Source organism: Penicillium subrubescens (genome assembly GCF_028828155.1).
Source record: "Penicillium subrubescens strain IBT 31985 chromosome Unknown utg000010l_segment0_segment0, whole genome shotgun sequence".
NCBI lineage: Eukaryota > Fungi > Ascomycota > Eurotiomycetes > Eurotiales > Aspergillaceae > Penicillium > Penicillium subrubescens.
The window spans coordinates 3,275,421-3,295,045 of record NW_026643160.1 but is presented as its reverse complement, the minus strand read 5'-3'; the positions used below and the strand labels follow the sequence as shown (position 1 = coordinate 3,295,045).

General features: G+C 48.1%; 9 protein-coding genes across 9 annotated transcripts; 5 read left to right on the top strand and 4 right to left on the bottom strand.

Moving 5' to 3' along the window:
- Positions 1-445: 445 nt before the first annotated feature.
- On the bottom strand, positions 446-2,788 carry N7473_012370 (uncharacterized protein; the record flags this gene model as incomplete). The annotated part of the gene is made up of 1 exon (XM_057158309.1): positions 446-2,788. One exon carries the CDS (start codon positions 2,786-2,788, stop codon positions 446-448), a length of 2,343 nt encoding a protein of 780 aa, XP_057004159.1.
- Positions 2,789-3,066: 278 nt separating this feature from the next.
- N7473_012369 (nucleobindin SSP120) lies at positions 3,067-3,746 on the top strand (the record flags this gene model as incomplete). Its single annotated transcript, XM_057158308.1, has 2 exons — positions 3,067-3,196; positions 3,262-3,746. 2 exons carry the CDS (start codon positions 3,067-3,069, stop codon positions 3,744-3,746), a joined length of 615 nt encoding a protein of 204 aa, XP_057004158.1.
- Positions 3,747-5,360: 1,614 nt separating this feature from the next.
- Positions 5,361-6,600, top strand: N7473_012368 (uncharacterized protein; the record flags this gene model as incomplete). Its single annotated transcript, XM_057158307.1, has 5 exons — positions 5,361-5,616; positions 5,733-6,115; positions 6,184-6,286; positions 6,373-6,443; positions 6,517-6,600. 5 exons carry the CDS (start codon positions 5,361-5,363, stop codon positions 6,598-6,600), a joined length of 897 nt encoding a protein of 298 aa, XP_057004157.1.
- A 1,094-nt stretch (positions 6,601-7,694) lies between these two features.
- On the top strand, positions 7,695-9,071 carry N7473_012367 (arrestin (or S-antigen) N-terminal domain protein; the record flags this gene model as incomplete). Its single annotated transcript, XM_057158306.1, has 2 exons — positions 7,695-7,905; positions 7,978-9,071. 2 exons carry the CDS (start codon positions 7,695-7,697, stop codon positions 9,069-9,071), a joined length of 1,305 nt encoding a protein of 434 aa, XP_057004156.1.
- Positions 9,072-9,214: 143 nt separating this feature from the next.
- On the bottom strand, positions 9,215-11,369 carry N7473_012366 (fungal specific transcription factor domain-containing protein; the record flags this gene model as incomplete). Its single annotated transcript, XM_057158305.1, has 4 exons — positions 9,215-9,577; positions 9,643-10,009; positions 10,068-10,680; positions 10,733-11,369. Coding segments are annotated over 4 exons (1,980 nt in total), but the record flags the coding sequence as incomplete, so codon positions are not given.
- Positions 11,370-12,040: 671 nt separating this feature from the next.
- N7473_012365 (pyridoxal phosphate-dependent transferase) lies at positions 12,041-13,354 on the top strand (the record flags this gene model as incomplete). The annotated part of the gene is made up of 1 exon (XM_057158304.1): positions 12,041-13,354. The coding sequence occupies one exon, from the start codon at positions 12,041-12,043 to the stop codon at positions 13,352-13,354; it is 1,314 nt and encodes a 437-aa protein (XP_057004154.1).
- A 471-nt stretch (positions 13,355-13,825) lies between these two features.
- Positions 13,826-15,007, bottom strand: N7473_012364 (uncharacterized protein; the record flags this gene model as incomplete). The annotated part of the gene is made up of 5 exons (XM_057158303.1): positions 13,826-13,870; positions 13,929-14,167; positions 14,233-14,332; positions 14,389-14,575; positions 14,877-15,007. The coding sequence occupies 5 exons, from the start codon at positions 15,005-15,007 to the stop codon at positions 13,826-13,828; spliced, it is 702 nt and encodes a 233-aa protein (XP_057004153.1).
- A 608-nt stretch (positions 15,008-15,615) lies between these two features.
- N7473_012363 (uncharacterized protein) lies at positions 15,616-15,840 on the top strand (the record flags this gene model as incomplete). The annotated part of the gene is made up of 1 exon (XM_057158302.1): positions 15,616-15,840. The coding sequence occupies one exon, from the start codon at positions 15,616-15,618 to the stop codon at positions 15,838-15,840; it is 225 nt and encodes a 74-aa protein (XP_057004152.1).
- Positions 15,841-17,825: 1,985 nt separating this feature from the next.
- On the bottom strand, positions 17,826-19,390 carry N7473_012362 (phosphoinositide binding protein ATG18; the record flags this gene model as incomplete). The annotated part of the gene is made up of 5 exons (XM_057158301.1): positions 17,826-17,874; positions 17,932-18,799; positions 18,856-19,015; positions 19,113-19,267; positions 19,339-19,390. 5 exons carry the CDS (start codon positions 19,388-19,390, stop codon positions 17,826-17,828), a joined length of 1,284 nt encoding a protein of 427 aa, XP_057004151.1.
- Positions 19,391-19,625: the final 235 nt, after the last annotated feature.

Here is a 19,625-nt window from a genome sequence, read left to right as displayed (position 1 = left end):
TTGGGTTTAAAATCATCATGGATCATTATTTTGTTTTAGATTCCCTTTTTGCGGGTCTTACGACCATGCTCAAAAATAGAAGCTGCCTTGCATTGGAGATGGCATGTATGCGTGGTTTTACTTGAGATCTTTTTCTCTACGATGTTTGTCTCTGCACTCCCTTCTTTGAGCATCCCTAATTGGGAATGTGTGTATAAAGTATGAAGTATAATGGGTGAGTGAATCTGATTGGAATCCACTCCAGACAGTGCACCCGTCGTGGTTGCATGTTAGAAAAAAAAACCCAGTAGCACCCGTCAAGGTGTGCGTTCAATATCTACTGCGTAGGGTTCAGCAGACAGTGGGTGACCCGTCTATTGGCATTTCATCCTCTCATTCAGGAGGGCAACTATATCATAATGTACAAATAAAGTTCTGTTGTCACAAAAAGAGAAAGAGCATGGTCTCATGCCTGGCCAGCAGTGCGCTGAGAAGACGCAGCGACAAATTTCTTCGCCTTCCGAGATCGGGATTTCTTCGCCCGGCTCCGAGCTGGTTGCTGTACTTGATTCTCGGGTGTCCCAATAGAATGATCCTGTGCCAGTACGGGGCCCATCATGGCGTGTGCCGGTCGGAAAGAAAGATTCGGGCGCGATGTGTCATGCTCCTCGCACTCTATCGGACTCGGTATCCGTTCAAATTCGACACTCATGGCGGAGTCTTGAGGTTGAAAGGGTGGGTCATGTGAGGGTGGATTAGGTTTGGATGGTTGCGATAGTGAATCCTCATACTCGAGATCATGGTGTATTTCCTCTTTGAACGAGGCCTCGATGTGATGTTTGCGTAGCTCAAAGACGAGCTGACGAAGTTGGGAGACTTCGTCCTTCAAAGCGGCTATATCCTCGCTTTGGGTACTCTGGGTCTGTGTAGCACCTGCGCGTTCCGAAGTCGCCGGTGAGGATTTTGCCTGCTCCGTGTGTCGAGAAAGCGTGGCAGACAAAGCATCATTTGCATGAACAGCAGCGAGGCGATCGAGCTTTCGCGACATGAATTGATCTTCGGGCACCTCGAGCCTGCTCAGTTGCTGTCCAAATACATTTGCAAAGTCATAGCACTTCTGCCATAGGGGACGAGACAAGTTCTCCTGTGGTGTCGTTTCGGCGGCCTTTTTCCATCGCTGGCCCTCTTGATCCACAATGGGTGCAATGTCGTTCTGCTGTGATGGAATGTTCGGATTGAATCCGCTATGCACGGCAGCCGAGATCAAACTCTGAGATACATCTTTCTGGCAGCATGAGTCGCAAAGATGCACCATGTATAAGATTAACCGCTCAACAAGTCTTGGTGATAGATCAGTTGACGAGACGAGATAAGTCACAGCTCTTTTCAAGGCATGAATTCCCTTTTCCCAGTCCTGGCGAATACTGTAGAATCGGATGTAGGTAAATAAGGTGTTGAAGTTGTCGAAAAAGCCTGACTTGCGTGCAGCTTGAAGCCAGGCATCTGCTCGGTCCGGCTGGTTAAACCGCAAGGCCGCAGAAATTAGCTCCGTGTAAATGACGGTGCTGCTGCCATACAGGGGCGGAATGACTGTAGTAAGTCCATTGATCTTTCGACGGCGGAAAAGACCGATGGCTCCCAGGTTTACTGTGTACCCTTCGCCGCTGAGCATTTGCAAGAATAAATCAAAGTCCTTGAGGTTTTTGGACTTTCGGAAAAAGGAGAGAATGGTGACGATGAGAGAGGTGCTCAAGTAGAACCGATTCGGCAACAATGACTGCAGAAGCAAATCATTCAAGTCGTTCTGGCGGGTTTGGGTGAAAACAATGAGTAGTTCTCGGAATGCCGCGGTGCGATCCGGATCCGCTGATTTAATCAGGTTGCTGGAGATCCGCAAGAGGAGTTCCTGCAAGGACATCTGCTGGCTGGTGAATGATTGAATGTACTCCCTGAGATCATCGTCGAGTATCCGGTCATCTTCCTTCGCCTCTTCCGAGCGCATTGTATCAAAATCAGCAATCACATCAGCAAGGTCGACATTCCGCTTGTGCAACAGCGTGTTCATCTGACGTCGCACGACGTTCAACTCATTCAGCAAGTTATTGACATCGATTTGGGGAACATCGAAGTCTGCCCCGTAGTTCATCGGGACCCCTGAATATTTGTGCGCGATGGTCGGTCGTAGTAGAATCCGAATCGCAAATTGTTTCAATGCGAGCTTTTGGACGGCCTTGATGCGAGCAGTATCTCCAACAACCCAGTCCGGCAATGCTTCATTCATAGCCGCGCGCAGTGCACTCGCTTCAGCTTCCTGGAGATCAAGATGCCCAAACTCCTCCGTCAATGGGGTGTCGTCAATCTGCGCATTCTGGTGACCGAGCCGGCGCTCCGTGTGGAAGGACCTTGTTGGCTGGTTCGGTGCGATTCGTTGGCGGATTCGGGGGGAGGTTATAACGCTGCCGAAGCCTCTCTCTTGCAGCAATCGGTTTATACCCCGACTTTTCCTTCGTGACTGTAGGGACTCCAGAATTCGGTGCTCTTCATCAACTAGCTCGTTCACTTCCGCCTTGACTGCCGCAATTTTCTCTTCGAGGTCATGTCGCCGCTTGGTCTTGGCCTTTGCATCTGCAAGGGCCGCGGCCGCAAAGATACTTGTGTACAGTGCAGTGACAGAGTTCCCAATTCTCAATTTCTTCTTGCTGGCAGCCGTCGCTGATCGTGAAGTGACGCCATTGGCAACCGTACTCAAACACGAGACGCACCGGCAGCTTGACTGCGACGGGGCGGCACGGGACCACATGCTTTGCATTATCGGGACATCGCTGTCGAGAAGCTCAAGGGAGGTGGGTATTGAAGAGAGAACAATTGGACTCCCCACGGAGTCCGATGGGGCAGGATTCGGTTGACAATGTTGAAATCAGATGATCCGAAAGGACGTCGTGAAATTCCGGCGCGGCCCAAATCTTCCGGTGCAAACACTGCAAACAAGCTTAGATCCCCCCCCCCGGTTGCGTCTCCTATTGTTTCCCATCGAGAGTTGAGGATGCGCTGGCTGGTTTCTCTTCTCTACACTTTCTATTTTCTACAATGATATCTCGTTTAATCTTTGCCGTTGCTGGTGTGTTCGCTTTGAGTAGCGGCCTCGCCAGCGCCCATGGCTCACATTCAAATGATGGGCAACCCCCCTCCAACGACTGGGCCACGAGACACATGATGGGTAAGGGTGACATACAGCGCTCAATGGAGTGCATTGCCTCGCGCAATTGCTAACACACGATATAGAGGAGCACCATATTGAAGGCTTCGATGCGCTCTCGTTCTTCGCGCTGCACGATTACGACTCCTCCGGCGCATGGACTCGCGACGAAGTACGCAAAACATACGGGCTCGATGACGAATCCAACAGGGGCGCGAGCGAGTCAAGCAAGGAGTCTGCTATTCGCGCTGTCTTTGATCTCTTTGATCCAACGAATACGGGTACTATCACCCGCGATGCTTGGTTGAAGGCTATCTCCGCCGGGACACGGTTGCCCGACCTCGGCTTCGGACCTGGCCACCATGGTGACCTCGAATATGAATACGAGATTCACCACTTTGAGAAATTCCACGGCGATGATGCTACGGAGGAGGACTTGACCCACCCCGAGGACATTGAGCATTTCCGACTACACGACGAGATGGAGGCTGCTCAGATGCGACTTGAGAAGCTGGAGGATATGCAGGTTGTGGAAGCCAACATTCCTTCCAAATTCCGCCGTGCTGTTTAGATCTTGGGTCACTTCGACTATTTCTGTTTCTTGTCCATGTAAATAAACACTGCCAGGTTGGGTTCAGTGACGTGTTCTGTTATGTTCTATCAGCTGTTGATGATATCCCCAGTTAATGCTGGCAGCGCAGGATATCTGTGATATCTGCTGCCTTCTCTAATGATATGTACCCAACGCGTTACTCAGCAGCGCAGACTGGGCCTTGATGCCAAGGATTTCCGTTCCTCCCAAATTATACTACTGACCGGACAGGGCGCTACTCGGTCAGTGGCGCTTTGAAACCCGGCAGCTGTAGTTGAAAAAACAAACCCCATGCCATCAGGCTCATCCCTATCGACACTCTCCACATGGCAGTGCTCGATCAATGGCTTGTTCGTAACTTCCCGTTGTTCAACAACTGAACCCGGGAGCTCTTGCAACTCGAACGCCCTTCTCTATGTTCTTTCTTTTGGGATGGCCCAGGGCTTAACACTAGCACCTCCCTCGGTTGGGCTGTGCGTTTTAACTTAACAGAATTGTTCCTGGATAGTAGGATACGTATTCAGGCATGTAATTCAGGCATGTAATTCAGGCATGTGCCCAAAAATTATGTACGAACCTCACTTACGAAGCTGAAGCTCCGCACCGGTATTTTCAGAAAGCAATAAGCATCTTGTTAAGTTCATTCAGAGGATTCCGTGTATGCACGTGACTGGTTAGTTCATCGCTGGGCGAATCTCTGTATAGTAGATGAGCCACCTATTGTAGTTATCTGCTTTTTCGAGGTGAAAAGCACTCATCGATTCCAGACTATCGGTTGGTCAATTGATACCTAGGTATGGATAAGCTCAGTTGTCAAACTGATGATGGTTCGATATACAGATACTTTTTGTGAGAATTTGGAAATATATATCGCGGATGGACGAAGACAGCTTTCTGTTTTCCCAGCAAGGCATATGCATAAGGTCCATCATGATTACGAGCCAATGCTAAGCAATTACTTCCTTTGTTTGATACCTATCGACCGCTGAATATTGAGCTATTGATTGGACGACTCCGTTCTGAGACTGAACTGTTTCCTTGACTAATAGTTAGCTGGGGCAGCGGAGAAGCTTAATCACATAACGTGTGGGGTTATGCGGGGGAATATAGAGCTATGATCAATAGCAACACCTATTACATAACAGAATGAACTACTTGGGCCAGACCAGGTTTGTATCATGGATCAGAATACAAGGAGTTATCCTACACTGTGATCAATAGCATTGAGTAAGGATGCTTATCCGCGTTATCGCAATCTCTATACCTACGGAGTATTGTTATTCACATTGGAGGCCACAGGCCATGAGATTGATACTCTTAATTTCAGTCCTGAACAGACAACTTGAATAATATATCGTAACACAAATGAATAGACAACGTATGTACCCAAGACTGTAGGCCAAGATAGCCCAACTCGGCCACCGAATGCCAAGGCAGATGAGTGCTGATTGGCTCGGCCATCAGGGCGCAAAGCCACTTCGCCGCAGAATCAACCAGTGAGAATGCAGCTTGTTACGTTTCCGTCCATTCGGCCAGCCAAGGATTGTCTCACTCTTTGCCTACACGCGTACCTGAAACTCAAAATTGTCCACCATGGTCATAGCTTATCTACCACAGCATGAGCTTGATGCCAAGGAAGATCATCCGTATCCAGAACCGGCAATTCCTCCATTTGCCGGCCGGCTGGGGGGCAACCAGGACTTTATCCTTGACCGGAATGATCCGAAAAATGTGAAAGTCCTGGAGCAGGTGCCCGATGCGGCTCCCTGCATGACCGTGGCCGAGATCTTCGATCTCCGGGGCTTTGCGAGTCCAGATTTATGGAAGTTCGCAATGCTGGAATGTGTCGGTAAGATATGACTTGAATTGATCCCACTATCCGACCATCCCCGTGGGGTCTTGGAGGGGAGCAGAGGCTGCCAATTTGTGATGACGAATTCTAACATCCTTTCTTTCCATATATAGCCAGTTTGATGAATGTTTTTATTTCATGCTGGGTTACGACGCATCCCCTTTCCAAGACCACTTCCCCGACAACCGAAGCTGGAGTCTATACCACTGTCACCTTCTTCTCCCCTCTCTTCGGCGGCATCACCAATCTTCTTTTGACTCCCCTCTTGATCTTTACCTTCTCCCCCTCCAGTGGAGGCCACATTAGCCCGACTATTACTCTGGCCACCTTCTTCGCCCGGATTATTTCCTTCCCACGCATGGTACAATACATAGGCGGACAAACACTAGGTGGTGCATTGGCTGGCTTTGCCTTGAACAGTGCTTACGGTAATCGAGAGTTTACCGTAGGTGGATGCCATATTGATTCTTCCATGGTGCCGGCCAAGGACGGTCTGGTCATTGAATTCTTTGCATGCCTGATTCTTTTTTCCTGGCATTTGGCGTGGCTTTAGATCCACGACAGGCTAAGGTGTTTGGCCATGCGACGTCGCCTTGGTTAGTGGGGATTGTTCTGGGAATTGTCAGCTGGGGAACCGCTTTTACCCGGGAGGGCTATATCGGAGCCAGTAAGTCATATCAGTCAAAGGACTCAGAGCATATCAATAATGTTGGGTCCCGGAGGAGTTTTAATAATAACAAATCGTTTCTGCAGGCCTTAATCCCGCGCGGTGCTTGGGAGCCTATGTGGCGTCCTCATTTCCCACTTATCATTGGATCCACTGGGTGAGTTGGTTCTTTGGCGCTCGTAGTTACATATGGAGGCGTTGCTTATCAGGCCTTTGCTAATTTGATATAGGTTGGACCACTCGCGGCTGCCATCGGGCACGGCCTGGTGTATTTTGCTGACCCACTTTGGACCGAGACGCGGAGTTCGCCGTGAACCCAGCCGACCAGCCGCCTTATCGCCCGGAGGCGGCCCCTGAAGGTTGAGAGGGCAATCACTGAACATGAATCATCGACACCACATATAGACACATGCATATAGCGATAGAATTAGCGTTAGACATAGATTTGCATAAAGATTCATATAGAAGAACAATGCACATACCAATCACAATGGGTCATTTCCATTGATTTGAGACTTCCAAAGTTGTTATGCTTCGAATGATTGAATGGTCTAGCCTCAGATTCAACATTGACGTCCCTCGAAGATGTTCATGGAAAGTACTCATGAATTTAAGAGAATATCTGCCTACCGGGATCCAGTAGTCCATTAAAAATAGACAACCGTTTTCTTCTAGCACTCGAGGAGTCTCAGCAAGTGAGTATATGCCCTAAACGGATTGCTTTTACTTTGACACGCGATTCAACGGCTTTACTACCGTGAACAAGGAAATGCACTGCTCACTTATGAAATGGCAGTTGCCATCTGTGAATACTGATGTGCTCTGCAATCATGGCAAACATCGAGTTACAGCCCTTCGAGAGTCACTGCTCCTAGACGGTGTCCATGGGGCTCGTGGAAAACTGGAAGGATCTTCTGGAAAAAATTTAAAAGCCATCCATCAGCCTCTCAAATCAAGAGACATGAATACTATTTGATTGCTCTTTCAATAATTTGCTAACATCACTCTCATGTTTGGCCTATTGTCGGATTTCGATTCTCACAATGAAAGCCGAGTCAACACTACTAGCCGGCATGCCGGTGGGCCAGTCTTCGGGTCTCGGGTTACAAAAAATTCGGGAATCACGTCCCATCAGTTTCGGGATCAATAGCGCATTCGCTGAGTAAAAATTTTCGTAGCTCCAGATCCTATTTTCTTTTCAATAATTGAAGCTGGATTCCCTTTAACTCTAATTCAATTCCCTGAAGACAATAGAAAACGTGTCGAGGACCACCGCCTGTTGTCGCCACCAGAGCTTATAGGTGTACGGAAACTCTCATTGCTGCCGTTTTAGGTATGATAATCAATATTTGCATGAAAATTGAGTTTAGGTATGCTGACATTCCATAGGTAGCTCAAACTTTCAACCATGTCATCAAATCTACCGATACCGTGCGCAATTCGCAACCTTCCGTGTCAAATATCAGCCAAACAACCCGTACCTCAAGTCAAAATCGAGGTCAACGGAGACAAAGATAGAGAAAAGAGAACGTTCACGACAGGGGATCTCATAGAGGGTAATGCAATCATAAGCGTGACTCGTGAGATGGACTTGGGTCATGTTGATATCACCTTTGAAGGTAAACACCTGCTCTTTATTCCTGAAGTTGGTCAGGCAAGTGTCGATTGAACCTTCCACTAACAACTCCAAGGTACCTCTACAACATCTGCCAGTCGAGCAGTCTCATTTGTGCCAGGCCGAAGGAAGGCCTCACATAAGTTCCTTCGCGTCAGAAAGCCAATCGACAACCTTCAAGAAACACATTTGGTACCAGGGCAATTGTACAAATTTCCATTCTCTTTCCTCGTTCCAGAGGGCATCAGCCCGCAACAATGCGACCATTCAACCAAAGACGCCGAGGTGGAACAGGCGCACACTCAATTACCGCCCACATTTGAAAGCCAAACATCTAGATTTTGGCAGTCTACATCAGGAGGGTGGGCCCCGAAGGCTTGCAGAATTTCCTACAAAATCCGAGTAGCGATCTCAGAGAAGTCTCAGGCTACCAGCACGCCTAGAAGCAAGCTCTGTGATGTTTCTCGCTCTCTAAGAATCATGCCGGCTGCCAGGACAGCAAAGTGTCCCGAATATTCGGCTCAATATCTGGTCCACGGGAGGCAAAGTGAGTGTCGGTCTATGGGAAGAACGCTGGGAAATCTCCAGGTCGCGGCTGAAGAGCCAAGACCTATTCAGATTTCATCTACAACTACCTGGTTAAACAACGTTTCGACTTCTGCGGTTCAACTCCATCTTGCCTTCGATTCTACTGCAAATGCACCCCCACCCCAACTATGCAAGCTTCGCTCTAAACTCGAGGTAGCTACATACTATGGCACAAGTCCATGGGAAGACTACCCGACAACAGAAGATATGGAATGTTCTAATACTGATCGCGAGGCATGCGTCACGACTACGCCACTTCAGTCTTTGGACTTGACATCTATTCAGTGGGAAAAGCTGCCTACATTCTATTCGACGGCTAAAGATTTGGCAGACGCTGCTTCAGTCAGCTCTTCTGAGACATCCTCACCGCCATCGTACACTGTTTCTGTTACAGTCCCGGTGAATCTACCGGAAGAGCAAGCCCTTGTGCCTACTTTTCACTCGTGTCTTGTGTCTCGCACCTACGCTATTGATCTCGCTCTCTCATATCATGTGCCATCCGCCATCTGCAAATCTACCCTGAACTTGCGTATTCCGCTTGAAGTGGTCTTTGGAAGCACGAAATCTGGAGAATCGGAATGAAACCGTTCACAGAAATTGTGAGAAGTTGACGAGCCAAAATTGCAGGCTTCAACACGCAAAATTGCACCAGATAGACAAACTACTTGTCGCATTATGATACCACATGGCGAAGCTGAATTTCGATTGTACATAGCAAAATTAAATCATGATACATTATCAGAAAACAGTGCAAGATTCATCTCTTCCAAGGATGGCCACCAATGAGACCACATGCCTTGTTCATGAGCATATGTACTGACCTCGTTCAGCAAATCATTAAGCGGGGCGTCAAGATCAAGTGATTCCGACGCGGGATTCGTCGCCGGGGTATCTTCAGATGTCGATAGGCCTGTCCCACGCTCCGCGCCTTCAATTTCTTGAATGTATTGATGTGATCTGTCCACCACCCGGAATTCATGGATCGATTGATGCAAGATATCAAAGTCCTTTCTGGATTTTCCTTGGTACCGTGCTCTGTCAGAACTGGCTCGTTGGTAAAGGAGAGATGCATGCTTGATGGTGGTCATCTTCAGTTGGAAATGTTAGCTGGAGAGTAGGTAATTGAATGCAGCGAAAAAAAATCTCGACTTACCCAGCTTTCACCAAGCTTCCATTCTTTCCGGAACCCTTCAAGATATGTAAGGCAGTAGTTCAAATTTTCTTCTGCCCGGGGACTGCGGCCCAAATTCATCTGAGGGAAATGAGAGACATATAGGTTCATGTATGCAGCAGAAAAGGCGCAGAATCCGACGAATGGCGTTAGCATCTCAGCGCCACACTCGGAAGACTCGTGCAGGATTCTGGCAATATGTTCAGATGCATTAAACATTTCGAGGGCGCTTGCATCCCACCACCCAGGCGGCGCTTCTGCCTGAAGTTGAGGGTGATCCACTGGACCCCTGGGGATGGTCTCTGACGTTGGCAGAAAAGGGAAATATTCACGATGAAGCATAAGGGTACTGCATGGTATAGAGTTAGTAACGCTAGGACTCACTTCCCTCCCGGGTGTAGACCTACCTTAGGTAATATATCAAATTAATGTATGTGAACGACTCCCCATAGGCTAGAGCTATGTGAGCCACGACGGAATTTTCAGGGTAGTGAAGTCTGTGATGTTGATTTGCGCGCCATGCCTCTAGGCGGCTCCGGGTATTTGACCAAGGTGACCCAGGCACCCAAGGACAATTTCTGGGTGCACACATTTCCGGCGCTCGACGTCCATCATTGAGCACAAACGTCATAACATGTGTCCAAATGTCAAATCCTGCCACCAAGACCTCGAAAGCCTGAGTGATATCCAAGAGATTCGAATTTCTGTTGGGCAGAGTGGCTAGACTTTGCTCCATGCTGCTCCTTTGTGAAGCCGAATCTGTGCCAAATGCAAATTCGACAGCAGAGAATGGACGTAGCACCTTGATCTTTTCCATCTCGGATAGAGGAAGCATTGGCGGATTATAGGTTCCAGAACTGATCAACCGTTCCATGATAAAGCAGGCCCACATAGTCCGATTCTGAACTGCTGTGGTAATGGCGTCTTGGCTTGTATCCTGACTGCCGGAAGATAGTGGGTCAGCTGGATAAGGAGCAATCTGTAGGCTATTGATCGCCTGCATGATTCGAATTGCGATTCCTGCAGACCGTTAGTCCAAGAACTTTGAGCGGTTGATACGTACAAGCCTTACCACAGTAGATCCACGCTCGATGGAATTCGCGGGACCCCCATTCAAAAAGTCCCATGACAAGAAGAGCTTGGGCGACTTGAAGCTTCGGGGCTTGAAATGAACTCTGCGACAGCATTTCCCGGGAATAGGACGCATATTGTTCTCTCGATAGCAAATTATCCAGGCCAGTGAAGCCAGACTGAGAGTAATAGCACTGAGTCACCGATAGGATAGCTGCAAGTAGGGTTTTGGTATCATTATGACATGATGTCTGGAACTCTTGCATGAAACTAGGAAGATGTAGAATTCCAAGTTCGGGAAACTTGTTCGTGAAGATATTCAAAACTTTCAGAACAAGATTCGGCGACAGGCTTGCAATGTGGCTGTCAACATGGACCCTATCTTCGCCATGTATGGTGGCATGACGTGGTGAATGTCCAGAGACTTCCGAATGTTGTACTGGCTGGGCGGATCTAGCGAACTCATGTCCAGTAATAGGTTGGGGATTGGATGCAGGAGGATCCGCTCTCTGGACTCGACGAATGGTCTTCCTAGGAGTCTTACTTTGAGGCCTGCTCAGATTGCAGTCTGCAATGCCGCTTCTTTGACATTTTCGACAGGGTGCCTTTCCCGTATTAACGCACTTGATTTTTGATCGCCTATGAGAAATAAGCAAGTGGACTGTTCGAGTGAAGGATGCAGATCTCACCGGCAAAATTCACATGAAAGACTTGAACGCATCTTACAGATTATCTTCACAGGAGCTTGGCCCTTGTTTGAGCGCTTATCTCGTTCAATCAATCAGCGCAACAAGGCACGGAACTCATCGGGAATGAACTTGCTGCGGAGAGCGCCCGGATATGGATGAATCCAATGCCGGGCCACGCCTCCCGGCCTGCCGTGCTGAGTCATCCACGAGCAGTGCCTGGGCCCGTCGATATTAAGGTAGCCATCAAATGTCGCTCTCTCATAATCACGAAAGGTGGACAGATAAATACAGTACCTCAATGTGCTCTGGCATGAATCCCAGTGAAATTGACCTGACTAGCCAAGCGAGGCTCAAGTCAACCCTCGTGGATATTCGAGGTCCAGTCTGCTCTCTTAGACTGCGTTCACGATTTTCGGGTATCGGTTCTGAGCCCCTCTATCTTCAAATCCGACTATTGTTTATCGGAAAAGGCCTGATTTCTTTTCCACGAAAAGCAGCCGTTAGAGATAAGATGCAGATGTTCAAGTATTTAAAACATATCTCGAGTGTTCCCTTAATTTGTTCATTGCATAATACTCACATTTTTTGCTTCTCATCAACACTACTCACGTCCGTTGAAAATGGCGCCCTCCAAAATTGAAAGCTCCCATCTTCCGTCGACACAATGCCTTAATATCAAGCCAATTAAAGATTCTGGAGATGATGATCACTTACTTCATCGCTCATTCATCGACCCACCTGCCCTAGTCGAGCGAGCTGAGGGTGTGAACCTATTCCTATCCGATGGAAGAAAAGTCATCGACGCTTGTGCAGGTGCGGCAGTGGCTTTAATTGGACATGGAAACAAGGAAGTTCACCAAGCCATCATCAACCAGCTTCAGAAAGTCAGCTATGTTCATACCCAGTCATACACCACCCAGCCAGCGGAGGATCTTGCAAATCTCATCCTGCGAGGGAGCCCACACGGTCTCGAGAAGGCATTCTTCGTTGGCAGTGGCAGTGAGGCTGTTGAATCTGCGTTGAAACTTGCACGCCAATATTATTTTGAGAAGAATCAGCTAGAAAGGCTCCATATTGTGTCTCGGCGACAAGGTTATCATGGGAATACAATGACCACCATGTCAATTTCTGGAAACCTTGCTCGTAAGATTCCCTTTGAAGGATTCTCATATCCGCATACATCGCAAGTTTCTCCCGCCTTTGCATATCGCAACATGCGAGATGATGAGACGGAGATTGAGTATACAGCACGACTTCTCCAAGAGCTTGAGGATGAGTTCCTCCGTGTGGGTCCCTACAAAGTCATGGCATTTATCGCAGAGCCAGTGGCGGGATCTGGTATTGGTTCTGTCACTCCGCCAGCCGGTTATCTGGCTGGTGTTCGCGCCCTGTGTGATAAGTACGGTATCTTGCTCATCTTTGATGAGATCATGTGTGGTGTAGGTCGCACTGGAAGCTTCTTCGCCTTCGAACAAGAGGGTGATGTTGTACCCGATATCATGACCATTGCGAAAGGCCTCGGAGGTGGATACGCTCCGATCTCAGGTGTTCTTGTTCACAAACGTGTTATAGATGTCCTTCGCCATGGATCAAAGGCTTTTAATCATGGACATACCTATCAAGCTCATCCCACTTCTTGTGCAGCTGCGTTGGCAGTCCAGAGAATTGTTCTCAGAGACGGCCTGATTGCTAGGTGCGCAGCCATGGGAAAGATCCTGGAATCGATACTTCGTACAGAGCTGCAGGATTGCTGGTCTGTTGGAGACATCCGTGGGAGAGGGCTGTTTTGGACAGTCGAATTCGTTAAGAATAAGGAGACGAAGGAGACGTTTGACCCCAGCGTCCACTTTGGAGTACGTGTCCAACAAGCCGCCTTCAATAAAGGGGTTGCGCTCTACCCTTGCAGTGGGACGGTGGACGGTAAAAAGGGGTGACCACTTGATGCTTGCACCACCATTTATTATTACCGACGAGGAGCTGCGGACTGTCTGCAAGGTGTTGCGTGAGGCTATTGAATTTCAACAACAGCTTTATTCATAACGGAATACAGCCAGCCGGAATGGATATAATCAAAAGCTACGATAGAAATGGAATATAGACAAATATCTAACTTTTCAATTCATTGCTGGTTCAGATAAACTTAGGGACTAGAGGATCAAGCCGGTAAAACCATCAAGTCCGGCGAGTTCAATCTAATCAACAAAAAAACAAAACTAAAAAATAAACAACCAGAACTCGCATCTGGTCACACACCGTACTCCCAACCGGCCGGTGTGTGGCTTATGTGAAGGCAAAGCATCAAGAGTTAGAAGTCTGTAATATCCTGACGGTCCATTGCTCTAGAGATGGCAAATTTGCTGTCAAGCTTTGCAGATCCAGTCGAACCATTGCAAGATCTAGTTTTGTCACATCTGGAACGCTTGCCCGTAGCTGCCACAGTCCAGTATCATCTGAAGCCTGGCAAGTCCCAGTCGACAAAGTTTTCTGAAAGGTGAAGTTCTTCACTACCTTGCCGGATGTCTGGGGCTGGAGTAACTCCAAGATCGCCGTCGGTACCTCTTCCACAATGGAGATGTCGGTGCTCGTGGGGTCTTCGTTGGCCCAAGAGTTTCGAGAGTTATCCATATCTTTCAGAGCTCGAGCAACTTCTTTTGAAGTCCATCGATTGTAGTCAGCATTGAGTGTTTTAGCGAGTAGATCATTCATCATTTTCGTATCTTTGATCTCAGGGAATCGAAGCCAAGTCTCTGCCATCACTTTGTCAGTAGGATCAAAAGAGGAATAGATGTTGATGATAGTTACTATGACATACCGATGTCGTCAACCCAGTTGGTGATGGCCCTCATCAGCTCAACCTGTAGCTTCATCTCTGCGCGTTTCGGCCATAGCGCGTGGATTGCATCTCGCAGCTTCTGTTTATGCAAATAGCAGGAAGCCATTGGACATATCAATTGCGACTCAGACCCACCTGCCGTTCAAGTGCACCCTCAACCGCTTTGAATACCAGCACAATAACCGCGGCAATGCCAATGATACCTCCCAACGCGCTTGTTGCTGCGAGAGCCTGACTAGCTGTGACTATGCTAAAGGCATATCCCAAGCCGATGATGGCAACAGTGACAACACCGACCAATCCAATAATATCCCATATAATCCTTAACGCATATCGCCAAGGTCAAGTCTAAAGACCAAGTACAGTTGTTAGCCAGCAAGTATACCTTGATAGTTTTGCGAACATGCCACACACCCTTCTTTCAGTCGATTATACGCTTCTAGCTATTTTCCTTTCACGATCCGCTTCACGCGATCTTCCAGTTGACTTGAAGTTTCGAACCCTTGATCGCGGAGGAGCTGGTCTAACTGAGGCCGAATTCTGTTGAGAGTTTCTTGTCTACATAGACTCCTCAGTCAGACAGACGATTAAAGTACCCATATAGATAAGAGCAAGTGACGGACTTATGAGCCTTGAGACCACTAAACTCTGCTTGCAGTACATGAATATCTCCCTTCAATTCTTCTGCCCGTCGCCGTCTCTTGGGGTTGTCCAGATAAAAGAGATCGCTGATTGTGCTGCCTGAGTTGCCCATCGTGCTCCTGTCACTGTTGTTGCAAAGGGAATTGATATAGCACCGACTAGACCCTGATAGATTGATGTGATACTTGGTACTCTTCTCGTTTAAATATGATCAAACATGTTCGGTAGCGCAACGAAGAAATCATTAGGCAAAGGAGAGATGTGAGATCGACGGGAAATTGTGATACATGCATTGGATTAGATTTCCGATGATGGTATAATATTCTATTCCAGCAAGGGATATACTCCCTTGGTGACACCATATAGACGAGTGAGGTACGGACGGGGAGTGATGTCAAATGTTGCATCAGTAACACTACCCACAATATAGGTGGATAAAAATCATCGACTATTTCTCACGGAATGGCATTCCGTAGTACGTCACAGGCATACTTCTAGCTAAGTAGCCATAGATTAGTATAAATTTCAGACTGAATACAAATTTTGGACCTCAATACAAGCTTTGAACACGATCCTAAGGATAAGCCAGTAACCGTGTCTGACATTCTTTATCCCGGTCAGGCTACCTCAATCATTGCACATAAAGCATACACCTGAGCATCGAATTTAGATAATAGACAACGTGGTGATCGAGTGTTGCAGCTTGCCACTCAAATTGGCATGATACAGGGAGGAGCAGAGGACATCATTCGTACCAATGACAACAATACAGACCATGCACAGGAGGAGTTGAGGAAGATATTGAAAGAACACAATTACAACATGATTGAAGATCTGCTCAGTGACCTCGAGAAAATGCTGCCGCCCGACCAAAAGAAGCATTACCAGGACATGATAGACGAATACAAGAAGTGGACTGACGAGACCAAAAGGTTTTCGAGTTGAGCATTGCAGTGGGATTCCTTGGAGGAGTCATGAACATTTTTAGTATTTTTTTTCCCCTTCGTCCGAGCGGAGCTGATGAAAGAATGCTATTAACCTCATACTACTGTCTACAGCTATGCCCATAATCACTATCCTCGACACAGGAGCGCTTGTTGCAGGATTGGATCTATTTACTCGTGGTTGGATTGCGCTCCTGCGAGGTATCATATTCTCATGCACCATCGGCGTAACTCGGGCATACGAGTAGTACTCTACTGGGGGCGGTCTTCTAGGCGATGAAATGGGTCTCGCTATGATGCGAGGCGCTATCACAACCTTTAGAGCACTAGCAACGGGTGTCGATATTTCCGAAACAGCGGAGTGAGTCGCAGAGTGTGTGGAGACGGCTGGTTCAGCGCTCGTCGTCGTTTCTGTCGTACTCGATGGAATCCTACTGATATTCGCCGCCATTCAAGGGGCGAAGCGAAGAACGGCCCTTCAAGAGTACGGAATCTTTCTCTTCCTTCAAGTTTATCCAGCAATTATCTGACCTGGATTTAATAGCACTTACAGAGCTATCGTGAAACTCTACGGTAGACGGTTCCTTGAACCAAAGACAAGATCCAGGCGACAAATGATCAAACCGCCACAGTCAGCGCGATACTCATATACTACAACATTGCCAAGAGCACAGGACAGACTGAAGATTAGATGAAGCCAGTCATGGACGCGATGATCCAAAGCCTCTTGAAATATCTCAAATCGGTCGGTCACCAACACTGCTTTCAACATACATGTTCTTACCATCACTGACTTGTGAGATAGGACCTCGACAAGATCACTGACCAGTCAGTGTGGAAAGACCTGGACTCGATTGACTCAGGTTTTGCTGCCTGGAGGAATGAAGACCCTGATCTGCAGAGGAATCTCGATTGGATCTCGTCTCAGACTAAGCTGGAAAGTACCAGTAGCAACGCACTCATGGAGCTGACACTCCCCCTGAGAGCTTATGCATATGAAAACAGCTTCTCCTCCGTAAATTGGGCATCTATAGATGTACGAGTGCAAAAGTTCAGCCTAGAATCCATCACCATCACGGCAGGTGATCTGGGTTGGGGTAGGGCAGAGGAAGCCCCCAAACCAGGTTGCAGCTGAGCGTCGTCAGAAAAGTTATGCATTAATCATCTTAAATAAAACTATGCAATTAGTCTTACGAAACTTCTTACCGCTTCTTCATACCAGTATTCGGTTTCATTTCACTAATGATGATACAACACGACTACCTTTCTGTCTTTCTACGTTAAAGACCTCAATGCAAAGCCCTCGAAAAGTTTCGATGGCTCAGATGAGATGATGGTGCTACTGGGATGCTATCTTGTGAACCCCCTCATTATGAATTCAAGAGCTCAGGGTGATGAGGTCAGTTCGTTCCAGTGCAGCTATTAGACTACAAGCAACTCTCTCCGTCTAGAGATTGATAGCTTGACAGTAAGTCTTCTTGGTCTTTACGTATCCTTGATCTTTATGCACGTCGATGTGCTCAAAAGGCACAAGTTCATTTCCAGGTAATAGATATCACGCAGGGTAACGCTACCAGCCTCCAGGTAAAGACACGATCCGCCAACTGCCAAATATCACGAGATCCGAAGCATAGTTGATAACGCCAAAAAAGAGAATGTGAAACGCTAGCGCTTGTAACGAGGGGAATAGTGGCAGTAAACAAGAGTAAGAGCAGAGAGTTGAAGCGATCCAAGTATGAATGATGGTTTATGGTCCACGGGAGGTAGAAAGATGATCAGTAGCACCTAATCGGGGGATAAACGCACTTTAGATGGATCGTTGAGTACAAGGCTCTCTTTTGCTTCGGTCCAAGGTTGACTTTCTAAGTGTTGAGTGCAGCAGACTTTCATGAGGTATTGGACACATCATAGATGAAGCAAACATATTTTGCGCGAGGGAACCCTGAAGAGGTTCACATTGGAAAGCAAAAGAGAAAAAGCCTGTACTCAGTAGTCCACCGCAGGGTATCCGAGCCTGTCATTGGAATCGATGACTCTGCACTCAAGGTCAACACAACTAAAAGAAATCAGATGCATAGCTTTGTAGACTTACGAGTATTGCTTGGTGAGAGTCCCCTCTCCACCTTTAGACAAATCGATATTGAAAACGTAAAAGTTTCCATCACTGGTGACTACCATCACCTGAGGAGTATTGCTACTCATAGCAACAACACTCCTCAGCGGACCGGTGTTGCCGTTTCCACCTGCGCTCTGATTTGACCGAGGCAGCTTGAACCACGCAAAGTCACGTGTGGGTTCCCACATCTCACTGACTCCCTTGGGAAGATATCCACCCACCCTCGCTGCAACTGCTCCACCAACATTTTGAGATGTCCGACGAATTATGCCCATCAACGTGCCGTTGTGCTTCCTAGCTGCCAACTCTGAATTGCTCTCGCCACCAAACTCATCATCGTCCTGCTGTCCAAAAGGGCCGGCCCCGGAGTGGGAGTCGCGCCCCACTGGAGAGTGGGCAGACGATGCATCTGAGGAAGGGCCTTGCTGGGTCAGCTTGAACAGATGGATGGTCTCAGTGGATGAGGAGACGCAGAGAAGGGTGGATGTGGTGTTGAAAGACATGCTGTAGATCCGGGAAGGCATGGATCCACGTCGGAATTGGTATAGTTTGTGACCATCTGGGACAGAGAAAACACGAATGATGGTGCCTTTGTCCGAGGCAGTTGCGAGTAACGTGCCATCACTGTTGAGTGTGATACAGGCCAGAGGAGAACGATGCGCTTCGATAACGTTGATAGCTTCTAGCTTTACCGCATCGAATATCAGGACGTCGCCAGTCGTAGGTGAAACGTGTGATGTGCCCGGGGGCGCATGCGCAGGTTGTTTGACGGTGGCAGGGGCCTTTTGGGGCAGAGGGTATGCCATGTAACAATTGTCCGACGATGGCGCCAAAGCACAGATAGCTGGTATGCATTATTAAAAATGTTCACAGGACACAAGAGATACGGCGGCAGCATACCATGCGGGTTTGGCGAGGTATCAATCGTGGACAATAGCCCCATTGTCTGAATGTCATAAAGGTAGATTTGATCTTCGAGCACGATGACCAGGCGTTTCCGATTCAACTTCACGGAAAGGACCGTGGTCGGAAATGTTAATTCACATATCGTGCTTTGACGCTGCTCAAGAAACGAAATTAATCAGACAGGCTGATTCAAGCTTTTCTCCCACATGGTACTTAGAGTGGTGCCTTGCATGCGCCGGCTCCGAACGGACCTTGGTGTTCGTGATCTGTAATCGTCTCGGGGAAAGGATGAGAGCGACTAGAGAGGTGGAAAAGAGCATCTCAATCACGGCGATATTCCCTTCTTTCGTTTCATAGCTCTTGGCGAACGGATCGGTCGTAAATATGCGGAAACCTTTGGAGGTGGCTGGCTGACGTCAGTAAGAGGCCAGGAACTCGCACATTCCGCGCATTTGATGAGGCCACTGGGATGCTCACCGACAGCCAAATAGCTGTAGTCCTGGTTGAAGGTCACAAAATTCATCGCCATCTTGGCTGATAGGTATGGTGTCACCGGAGGTTAGATGCAAGCGCCGCAGAGGGGGTGTATCGTACCCCGCTTGGAGATAGCGCGACGGGAGGTTGGGGGCTGTGCCAGCTATGAGTCGGTCGCCCGTCGCTGGTGACTGTGTATCATCGCTCACACAGCTTCGGGACTTGTCGCAGCGAGGAAACCAAAAAGGAGAAGCAGAAGATGTCTGAAGAAAGAACCTTCGTCGTCGCAA